The sequence below is a fragment of the Petromyzon marinus genome, chromosome 13 (genome assembly GCF_048934315.1).
Source record: "Petromyzon marinus isolate PM22_M1 ecotype Great Lakes invasive population chromosome 13, UKy_Petmar_22M1.pri1.0, whole genome shotgun sequence".
Classification (NCBI taxonomy): Eukaryota; Metazoa; Chordata; class Hyperoartia; order Petromyzontiformes; family Petromyzontidae; genus Petromyzon; species Petromyzon marinus.
The window spans coordinates 11,153,156-11,164,666 of NC_133679.1; the positions used below are offsets into that span (position 1 = coordinate 11,153,156).

At 45.8% G+C, this 11,511-nt stretch overlaps 1 protein-coding gene across 5 annotated transcripts in view; it reads left to right on the forward strand.

Moving 5' to 3' along the window:
* Window positions 1-10,791, forward strand: part of CEP120 (centrosomal protein 120) — a 34,328-nt gene extending 23,537 nt beyond the window's left edge. For all 5 annotated transcript variants that reach the window (XM_076066856.1, XM_032953499.2, XM_032953500.2 and 2 more), the window contains 5 exons: window positions 249-410; window positions 2,696-2,818; window positions 3,419-3,517; window positions 7,393-7,538; window positions 9,307-10,791. In XM_076066856.1, coding sequence (XP_075922971.1) covers window positions 249-410; window positions 2,696-2,818; window positions 3,419-3,517; window positions 7,393-7,538; window positions 9,307-9,616 — 840 coding nt within the window. In that variant the 3' untranslated portion in view covers window positions 9,617-10,791. The remainder of the gene's footprint in view (window positions 1-248; window positions 411-2,695; window positions 2,819-3,418; window positions 3,518-7,392; window positions 7,539-9,306) is intronic.
* The last annotated feature ends 720 nt before the right edge of the window (window positions 10,792-11,511 follow it).

The window sequence follows — 11,511 nt, forward strand, 5'->3', positions numbered from 1 at the left end:
CAAGCATCCCAATAATGCAGGACTCTCCTGAAAAAGCCCTGAGACACACTGAGACTTTCCTAGGTGAAGGGCATCATCATCAGCATCGTCTGTCACGGCTACGAAAAGCCAATAAAAGTGGCCAGGGCGGATTTCTGTTCGGAACGCCGCGAGGCCACGGAAGTGCCGAATGAATGAGCAAGCGATCCTCGCTCCCTGCGCCGAGTGAGTGAGCGATCCTCGCTGCCCCCTTGTGCCGCGCTCCGCAGCTCCGGCAGCTGCAGCGGGAGCTGGAGGGGGAGCGGCAGCGTGCGCAGTTGGAGGCGGCGGACCGCGTGCGCCGTGCGAACGAGGACTGCAGTCACCAGCTCGAGCTGGAGCGGCTCAAGTTGGCGCAGATGGAGGAGGCGCGCGGCCACTCACTCACGCAGGTGAGCGTGCCCTCGTGGTAATCTGAAACTTAGATTGGAAACTCATTTCTTTAGAAAGAAGTTCAACATGCATACATACAACTACCTGGAATGGTATACAGGAGGCCGTGGGTTTTTATCCCGACCCATGACGCCTGTTGTATATTTGGAGTTTGCATACCTTTCTTCCCGTGGCCGCATAGATTTTTCTCCGGGTCTTCCGATGTTTCCCTCCACATTTAGAAACGTTCGTTTAGACTATTTGGCTGCAATAAATTTCCACAAGATAAGCCACTTTGCTGAGCTATCATTTGTTGGCCATGTCGCTTCTGAAAAAAAAAAGCTATATAGCTCAGTGGGGCCTTACCTGGTAAAATAAAAAGTTTATTTTTTTTTAAAATGCATTCACGCGGGTGAGCTCGCCTGGTGTCCTTATGCAGTTGCACTCGTGCATGCGCACGTGCCTGCATAAACGCATTGACTTAGTTCCGCTCGCCCACTTGCATGCGCAGGTTAACTGTCCTATGCACTCACGCTGATGTGCCCAATTACGTACCCACGTGAGCCCGCCCATACTGTCATGCAGTTGCACTTACCTGCGTGCACGTGCCAGTGTGCTCAACCATCCCCCACATACACACGTGCGCACTCAGGTGTACATGCTCGCCGGTTCGCGTACACCAGTCTGCGCTGTTGCTGCTTGTTCCACAAGCCTAGGTGTTTCCGCATTATTCGCAGTCACTGAAGTTGTTCCCTTGTCTGTGCAGCTGCTGTTAGATTGCGCAAATTAGTTTCTTACTCATTGAAAATCTAATTGTCTCCGTATGTGTAAAAAAATTATATTCCACAGTCAGGTGTATCCAGGTCACGTGTGGTGGGTTAAAGTGTGGGTATTCACATATTATTCAAGACTTCTAGCCAGCGTGGAAGAGTAGGCAAAATACCCTCTACAGAGGGGCCCTCTTGAGCTCCATCTCGTGGAATCCCTACCACCAGCAGTGGCTTGAGCAAGCAGTTTTAGCAGCTGCATCTTTACCTTTTTGGGGTACTTTTTTTTTTTCTGAGACCATAAAGTCACTACACTTGAAAATGCAATTTAATCATGGGCGGCTGCCCAGATTTGAACCCCCGATCTCAGCAGCACTGTCTCAGTGGTCTGACATATTAGTCTCCTGAGTTACCCGGCCAGCCACCTCACTTGCTGCAAAACTCTGCTTGGCTCACGAGAAACACAGAAAATTGCAATGTCAAATTAAAGCATCGAAAAATCAACAGTGTAAAAATCAGAAAAGGTTTTAAATTGCATCGACACAATTGCCACACGAATGTAACGTACTGTCTCTTTTAATGCTGTGCCTTCCTCCGTAATGCATTCTAATGTACGATTTAAATAAAAAGGATTTAGCTCAAATTCATAAGCTTTACACAGCTGCATGGAAAATATAATAAATTGATGTCACTGCTGGATTGGTATAGGGTTCAGAAAATGGAATTTGCTTTTGCCATGGGCATGGATCTTTAAATGAATGCAAACTCCACATTATTCGACACAATAATCAATTAAATGTTTTATGGAAAGACTAATTGGTTGGCACGGCATCAATCGATAACGAAACATATCTAGCACATTTTTAAACATAAAAATTAGCATTTGCCGGGAAGTCGTGGCATTGTTATCATGACAATATCTAGAACGATATTTTAAATAATTTCCCGTAAAAAATATGCATATGATTAAATAAAAAAATTTCAGTGCCTGCTCTCTTGCAACAAATACATTCCTCTCCTTCTTCTTCTTGGCATTATTAACACTCATGTGGGGTCTACTGCCTTCCTCGTACTTTTTATTCATTCATTTGTTTTCTGGGCCATCTCCAAGTCCACTGCACAGTCCTTCGCTCGCTGGTTGCCAATTGGACCACCTCTTAATGCCTATCCGACTCCACCGCGGTGGTTCCCTGTTCATCACCTCATCACCTGATGTGATTCGCAACGAATTAAATGGTCACAGTTTAAAATCCCGCCCAAACTCAATCGCAAACACACCTCACACTCGTAGCTCTCCCATGTGTGTTCGGGTTCTCCCGCGTGTTGTTCGGAGTAATGTCTTGACATTTGGCTGCATGCGCCGGAAACGTCGGACATCGTGCCAAACAGCACGCAGTGCGATACGGGAACCCGCTTGGAGAGTCATGCAACGCAACGGAGAAAACCCCCGCAATAGTTCGCTAAACACTTGCAGCCTCGCTTTTCGTTCAACCGCTTACACAGCACCTGACTTCCTCGCTGCGTGCATGCGAGCGCAGCTGCGAGAGGCCGAGCAAAGGCACAAGGCGCTGGAGCGAGAGTTCCAGCAGTACCACGAGCAGCAAAACGTCAAGCCAGAAGTTCGTCTTCAGTCCGAGATCAACCTGCTCAACCTGGAGAAGGTTCGAGAGTGACCAGAGGCGACGGGTGGAAATATTTTTTCAACGGGGTGGCTTTGAAATGTTTTTTAAGATATTTTTTTTAATGTTTTTTTTTTTATATATATATACAATATTTGTTTTTGGAAAATGTAATTCTAAAAAAATAAAGTGCGCAAACGTTGCCACTCGTAGAGCACGTTTCTGCTCCCAAGAGCACGGGTTCGCTGATTGTATCAGTCCGCCACGTGCTCTGCTCGCGGTGACCTTGCCCCTCTGTTGTTTTTGGACATTAATTGTCTAAACGTATATTAATTTGCTCATGTTCACCGATTGCGTCAGCCTACAACGTGCGCTGCTAGTGGTGACCTTGCCTTCTCTCGACAAGTCCAGCCTTGCTGGTTTAAGTTGGCCAAGCCCTGTTAGCCCGAGCCACCTGTGGGAGGGGCACACTTTGGCGCTTTTTGCTAGCATGAGATTTAACCCCCATCAGTGCCGAAGTCGCAATTATAGTGTCACGTGCAAATGTCGTCATACTCAACAAACACTCAGGTTTCGTGTGTTTGGTTGTCGATATTGCCAAAATGCCATCGCTCGGTTAATCTCCATGTTTTTCCTGCACAGGTTGAGCTGGAACGTAAGCTGGATTCAGCCCTCAAGTCCAAGCTTCATTACAAACAGCAGTGGGGTCGTGCGCTGAAGGAACTGGCCAGGATTAAGCAGGTACAGATGCTCCATTCGACATTGCACAGTCTTATTTTTCATTCAAAGCCATTCGTCTTTTACACCCTGTGCTCCACCTCAGCCACACGCCTTGGCAAAATGTTTCAATTGTCCAATAGGCAACTGCGTTGGATGTGCTAACAAATAAATAATTAAATGCGCTCGAAGCATTTGTGTATTTCTTAAAGTGCCAAATGAATCAAGGATTTGTCTCGCTTACCGGTAATTGACGTGGCAGCACAGATGGCCTTAATGAGCAGCCAATACACCAGTTATAAAAAAAAACTGAACATCGTTGTTTACGGCTGGAATGGTAAACCCATCCAGATCAGGAGCCACTCAGCGCTGAGGTTCGTCGTGTGTGGGATATCCTCCTCCGCAAGCGCGCACTAACCCTAACCCCACTCGCTGTGTGTTCCTGTCCACATTCCCATTCTCCCTTGTACAAATCTATCACTTCAGGTGTCATCAGAGCCCAACAGCAGCCGACCTAGACGTGACATCTTACAGCTGTTGGCAGCACTCGGCTATTACAGTATTGCATTGTGGCTCAGTCATTCGGTGAAACTATGACTAAACTAATTATTTGGGTGATGCTGCGTTGGCAGTGGTGCAAATGCACAAATAACAATAGACACATTTGTCAGTAACACTGCATTACAAGGAAAATAAAAACATGTAATAGGCGACTAAATGAGTGAAACTTCATGGTTCAGTAGACCGTTGAAGAAAAACGTTACAGTAAAAAAATGGTTAATAATTGCACTTACCATTAGCATATTGTACATATATCCTTACATAGCATTAAGGATTAATTATGGTTAAATTAACGACAGTGAGAAACCTAGCGTTTTTTCTGGTGTGTGGCATTATGCGTTATTAAACACGGCTTGTTTATAATTTGGAATGCTCCCAACACATACGATATGCACAATAGGCCTGGATGCTGTCCATAGAGCGCATATGCAGTGGGAGATCAGTTGGGGGTTGTGGATGCTGTGGATGGTTTCCAACAACGGTCGGGTTAGGGAGGGTCACAGTTTCCCCTATCTGTACACAGGGTTGCATGCAGGTGACCCTCAGAGCTGAAGCTTTCACCGTCTGTGGTTGATGTACATAGTGTCGCTTATGAATTCCTAAAACCATTAGCCAGGCAGAATGGCTGTTGGCCCCCTTTATATATATAAAAAATAGTGCTTAAGTGCTAAGAATGTCCTACCTCCCCCCCCAGACTGATTTGAACTCAAATAATTAATTGACAGTACCATTTGTCATATGCACATTGCACTGCCAAGCGTTTGTGAGCTATCCTAATAGGAAATGCCACCACTTCTGGTCGACTGACCCACATCACAACTAAATAGTGTGTTTGTCTCAAGTGTCGTTCATATTTTCTACACACAGCCCTTTTAAACCTCTCTTTGTTGTAATTTTCACCCAATTGTATTCTGATTGTGCCATCGGTGTCATGTCAAGAGACAAAGCATCCATTCGGATCTCTCGCCGAGTCGTGCAATCCCAATAACATGAGCACATCCCTAGCATGCATACGCGCACTTTGTTCTGGACGAACATCGGGGCTGCCACGTTCAAGCTTTTTATTCTCACATTAGAATTTAAAACGTGAGTGCGTCCCACTCAAATCTGTTTAGTCTAATAGCATGATGTTTACACAGGGTATTATAACAATGATATAGCGATGCGTGCTTGCCAGTGCAGAACATTACACGTTCTCTAGGACCAATGACCTTCTGAACGTGTCTTCTTTGCAACAAAAAAAAAATTGGGTCTGTTGTTCATCCCAGCTGGTTTTGCCGTGGCCGTTGCCAAATTCGAAACGTTTTTCTGTCGGGGAAGAAATATGTTGGCTCGCTCACGTTTACATTTTTTTGCAAACTCGCAGACTAACAGTGCTAACAGATCACGGAGGAGGGACGATTGAGGCCGTAAATTTACTCGGCTTTATTACTGACAACGCAGGGCACTTGGTCAGATGCCACCAAAATACATGGGATATGAACCACATGGTGTTAAAATCGCATACACCACATTCCATTTTCTAGAATTTTTGAGAGACCCTGATATAAAGTAAAAACTCAACGTCTTCATTACATTGTCATATTTTACGTCTCGTCCATGATTTAACTTCCTCGACAGTTGTTTTTGGCCAGACTTGTTTAAATTATCGTGCTCCCCCCCCCCCCCCCCCTTGTTATTCATGAACACTGTTTCATGTATAGATTATGTAAGTATTAAACTAATTCCAGCATAACGGAATCTTATAAGCAGACTTAAATTGCCGTTGCTCGCTGTCTGAAACATCAAAGTTAAATGGCATTTCCTAAAACATGGCTGTTTGGATGGCAGCGATGGCGATGTAAATTTTGTCTCGCCTCTTTTTAGCGCGTTTTTAATAAACGAAAGCTCACACTACAGCGGTCGCCGCCCCTGTAATTGAGCTTACGTGTGCGTTGCGCATGCTGAGCGTTGCAGAGGTCACGATCGAGGAAGCAGCGTGCGCAGATTAAACCCAGGAGGCTTTCTCCTTTTTTTTAACACCACCGCCTGACCATCTCAAAACCTCTAAAACAATCGTTTGTCTCACCTATCCATTATCCTTGCCCAGGACGGCCTCGGGGAGCCAAGTGAGGGCGTGACGGCGGGGCTGAGTGATCGGCGCGTGTTTCCGCAGCGCTCTTTGATAGTCGCCCTCGAAATTTAATTCTGTTATTTTTTTTGCATGTAATTAAATACGTGATGTGTGCGAGTGGATTTTACATGTTTGCTTAAATGAATGAAAAAAAAATAGGAAATGGTCAAGTTTTAAATGATCTTTTCTTCATCCATGTTATGAGCTGAACATGCTCCTCTTATTTCACTTGGGAATACGTCTCAGGATCATGCATCCATGTATTCAGAGGAGCAGGCAAGTAGCTATCACTTGCACACGTCTTTCCCGCAGAGGTTCTACTTAACCAATCCCAGCACACTGTAATGGAAAAGTGTCATCACTATTTTTTTTTTCCCGATCAAAGTGCATTTGTTTTTAATAAAACCAAAAGTATATCGTGAACGATTGTATACGATAGACTGCAAGCACAGTTTCAAGTAATGAATGACTCTGCACACATGCAGACAAGATCATTGGGACAAGCACTGTTAGCAAAGTCCTATGAATGGTAATGTGGCACTTTGAACGGGTGGGTGGACCAGCACCATGCCCAGCCATGCCGGCTAAAGCGCTCCAATGCAGGTAAAAATAGCATTCCTATTATTTATCGTGGAATGAACTGCGCAGCCCATTGGGCTTCAAACGATTCAACCCCTCAATTAAATCCTCTTCACATTTCGATGCATCGTTATGATTCCATAACGTGATCTGATTAAAGATTAAATCCTATTTTTGCCTCATTTTGTTTACAACGTTAGCCAAATGTACCTTCAGCATATCATTTTCATGAATTGTAAACGATCGACCTTGCTTCCACGATTATATGCGTGTTTTACGATTGTATGGATCATTTGTAATCAATGCATTATTACAGAGGTAGTGTAACGATGCAAGCATCGTTAGTGAGCACCTATTAAGGCCGGCAGGGCACACGAGGGTATGGGTGGCCAACACCATGCCTGGCCGTCTTTGTTGTTACCCCAGTGCTGATGTTTACACACTGCATCAGGTACTCATTTAAGGCTGAGTTGCCTTAGGAGGCCCAGAACGGGTTCAGATATTCTCCACTGTTATTGGTTGTAAGTGGGAATTGAACTCGGGTCGCCGGATTCGTAGAGCAGTGCAGCGCCAGCCACGCTCGCCCTTGCATCTGGTACTCAGCTCTGGGCACCTGGTGGTGTGTTCCTTGTACCCGTCGCCCTAGAGGGAGCAGGAGAATGCTCTGGCGAGGCTACACAAGCAGCAGACGGAGCTGGAGCACATGAGACTGCGGTACCTGGCAGCCGAGGAGAAGGAGGTAGTGAGGGCCGACCGCCAAGAGCTGGAAGGCATCAAGAATGACCTCAACAGGTGAGCTCTTCCATTTATTTCCTCCGGAGGATTACGTGTCCACTGAGCATCGCCCACTACCTATGTACGCAGGTCGCTGTGATCAAACCATATTACCACTGCAAACGTTCTTAGACTGGTACTCGCACACCTGCATCTGCCCTGGACACCCGGTGGTATAGAGTTCTCAAGAGCCTTCCATCTACTCTGATCCACCACCCCTCTTCACCTCACATCAGTGGGCTTCTTAAGACCTAGCTCGGGAAATATGAAACAAATAAGCAGACAGTATGCCTTCCTTGCATAGATTATCAGCTCAAATTTTCACTCCTCTACACAGTTGTAAATGTTTTCATTGCGAAAACTTCGCTGCAGTTTTAAAATATGTTCAACGAGCTATAACTTCAACTACTGCATGGCACATTTTTAATCGCTTTCAATTTCCCCGAGTGGCTCTGTAACGCTACAGCCTCTGCCTTTTGACACTCCTTCCTGCTGAAACTACCGTGTAGCTCACAGTGTCTGGCCATGTGCTTTCTTGTCCGGAGACTAATTGGCCACCGAGACCCGCTGTCCATTGTCTGCTTTAATCAGGTTTGATGCGTGGGTCTCGTTTCGGGATGGATTGCCAGCAGACCACAAGTGAGAATTCGCAGGCAGAGTCCGCAGTGCGTCGGATCCCCGGGACGGATAATAAAATAGTTTTGTAGAGCAAGTTTGGCAGCTTTGGCAGAGCTTGGTAATGGGGCATGACTAAAAAAGAGAAATTGGCACCTTCCCGTTGTAACCTGTTAAGCCAACTTTCAAGGGAATGCTCGTGTTGCTAAAACCATTATTCAATAAAGGCAGTCCTGTTCCTGTGCTCGCTAGACATTCCTCCTGGGGCTTGTAGACAGCCGCATACATTCTGAACTACGTCCTTATACGTGTAAAAGGGCAGCTAAAATTTGCGAATGCATACAAAGAATGCGTGCATTAGAAGTGGTAGGGGAGGGGGTTTGCGCCTCACCCCCTCTGAATTGCGTACGGCAATTTGTTCTCGAACTTTGTTCAGTCCTCGCCTACGAACTTCTTTTGTGAGGCCGGCGCTGCCTTCTCACACTGCGTCCTTAGTCAGCTGTTTGTTTTCACGCTTCTTCTAAGGCTCCACGTAAATCATGACTTTCTCAACCCAGAAAAGCCAAGCCTATCAGTGGGTCATGACCTGCGGTGCGGGGAATGGCTGCGTTAATGATTTTGGCGCAGAGGTGAAGTCGTTGAGCTCAAACGTTGCCTATATTTAACTCGAGACCATAACTCTTTATGTGTAGATACAGTACGTACACGCGGGGCGGCTAGTATAGTTTCTGAAAAGCAGAAATTAAAGGTATGCAAAGCCTCTATTTGAATACGACATCGCATGACATCAATACGATTTTCTAATAGGTGCATAATTCTCAGGCTTCAAAATAACATGAACGTTTGATGGTCAACAGTTTTTCGTAAAATGCTAATATCAGTCTTGGAAATGTTGACATCTGGTATATATGCAATGGTGGTATATGTACATACAATGTAGTTTTCTTATGTTAATGTATAAATGTGGTAGAGGAGGTCAAATGCTCTCTATAGGGCCTCTCTCAAGCTCCCTCAAGTGGGAGGCCCCTTCTGCCAGCAGCAGCGGCTTAGACAAGCAATTGCAGGGCTGCACCTTTATCTTTCACCTGCTCTTTCACAAAAACTAAGAGTCGCGTACAAACCTTGCGTGACTTGTTGCTTGACATTCACTGCGACTCACATCTGCCCGCAGACTGAAACTTCAGGAGCAGCAGAAGGAGCCTGGACCGAAGCCGGCCCAGCTGCCGCTGGAGACCGCTGCCGCCGGTGCTGCCCCGCGTGCAGCCCCCGGGCACGGGGGCGGCGCCGGCGCCGCCGAGGAGAGCCACGACGCGCACCTCACGCGCCTCATTGAGGAGAGGGACACGCTGCTCCGCACGGGCGTCTACACGCACGACGACCGAATCGTCGTGGAGCTCGACCGCCAGATCCGAGATGCCATCTCGCGGCACGATGGCAGCGTCGGCCACGCGGGCCCCACGGACCACATCGGTCACACTTGAGGCGGCAGCAGCAGCAGCAGCGTCTTTCTCGCTGTGGAGAGGGGGAGCAAGCCGTGTAATAAGTGGGATTGGCTGTGGATTCCCGCGGCAGACTTACCCCCGGGATGAGCCAGGAGTGGGCTGGTTACCACGCGGCTTTTCTTCTTTGCTGCACTCTTTTTCACTTGTCACCTGACCTGGCCGCGGAATCAGTCGTGACGTTGCGGAATCGACACGGAAGAAAGTCTCTCACATCGGACAACTTCAGGGTTTTTGTTTTTTGTGTTTTAAAAAAAAAACAGTTAAAATTACAAACATAATAGATCTTAGACTGGGATCACGTAACCTAACCCAAGCGTGCGTTAAGCCTTGTTAATTTTTTTTTAATTTTGATCGCTTTCCTCCAGCCGTAGAGGAGGTGAGGGTGGGAGTGGGGTAGAGCAGGAATTGCCGTTCCCATGAATTGTTGGGATAAGCCTGGCAAGGGCTTGAGTCCTCAATAAAACAGCCGTGCAAATGTGGCATTACACACAGGCAGACCTCCCTTCCACGGCTGCCACGTGCGAGGGGGCACATCTGAGGAACAAATCTATGAGACCACTAACCCGCATATTCTTTGGTTCTTTCGGTAAAGTCACGTAGGTAAGAACCAAAGATTATGGATCCTTGCAGTCACGAAACTTCAAATCTAGCACTAACCCGCAATTGATAATTAAATTCAACACATTTTTTGTTTACACGGATGAAGCATGTGTTGTGTACCTATGCTGTTATATACAGATCAATTAAAAGTTTTCATTTGGCGATATCTGCAGGTTGTTGAAAAAATAACTTCCAGGAGGTGTGCTTTCTACTACGATCAAAGAGGTTTGTGTGTGATGTTGGTACATGGTCATGTCTATGCCCTGCAAGAGCTTTTATCACAAACACATGCAATTAAGTCTAACGGCTGAATTCCACTTTGCATTACATTATTAATTTTGCATTATGCATCTCAATCGACACAAACAACTGGGAGTTTAATACTAAAATGTTGTCATTTTAAACATTTGTGAATTTAAAGTGTGCGAATTGTAAAGTGATGTTTTCCCGAGTGTGTTGGTTTTATTTGATCTCGAGTTGTTAGGTTGTTTTTTTACTTCTTGAGTTGTAAATTTTAAAGTATTTTTCAATAAACTTAAATGTTTAGTCTTTAATTGCATTACAGAGCAACTCTTTTACAACTTTGATTGTATAATCTATTGCATTTCATAGGTGAGCATGACCATTTTACAATGCTGCATCCCTTACAAGATGCCTGCACGTGGTGTAATGGTTCCCACACCTGGGCTTGCAGTTCAAGTTCGATTTTCTGGCGCAACATTTGAAGAAATTGGCAAGTTTTTTTTTAAATCCCCCCTGCCGTCTGTCCACTGAGCTTGTTGTAAGTGGTACGTACACCACAGTTAGTCAATGGGCAGGTCAAGTGTGGTAGGTTAAATTGTGGGTACGTCCAGTTCCAAGAAGTCTGACTATCGTGTAAAAGTCTGCCAACAATACCCTCCAGAGGGGTTCATGAGAGCTCCCTCTAATGGAGGCCCTTCCAGCAGCAGTGGTGTGAGCCGGAAATTGCAGGACTGTACCCATTATCTTTTTTTTTACTTTTGCAATGTTTTACAAAATAAATAATCATTCGCCTTTTTTTGTAAACAATAACTAACGAGCCTGTTTTAATATCCTAAACGCTGCCCACAAGTACTTACAAGAAAAAAAAACTACTTTAGAAAACATTTTGGTGAAGTCCAGGAATTTCACTTTTCTTCAAGACGTCCTATTCGCCGAGCATTTACTATCGCTGGGTGACGGAATGCGGCATCGATGAAAGCCGGTGAGCGGCTCGTCCATGTTTCCAGCGTTCGTAGGCTCGGTGTGCCCTG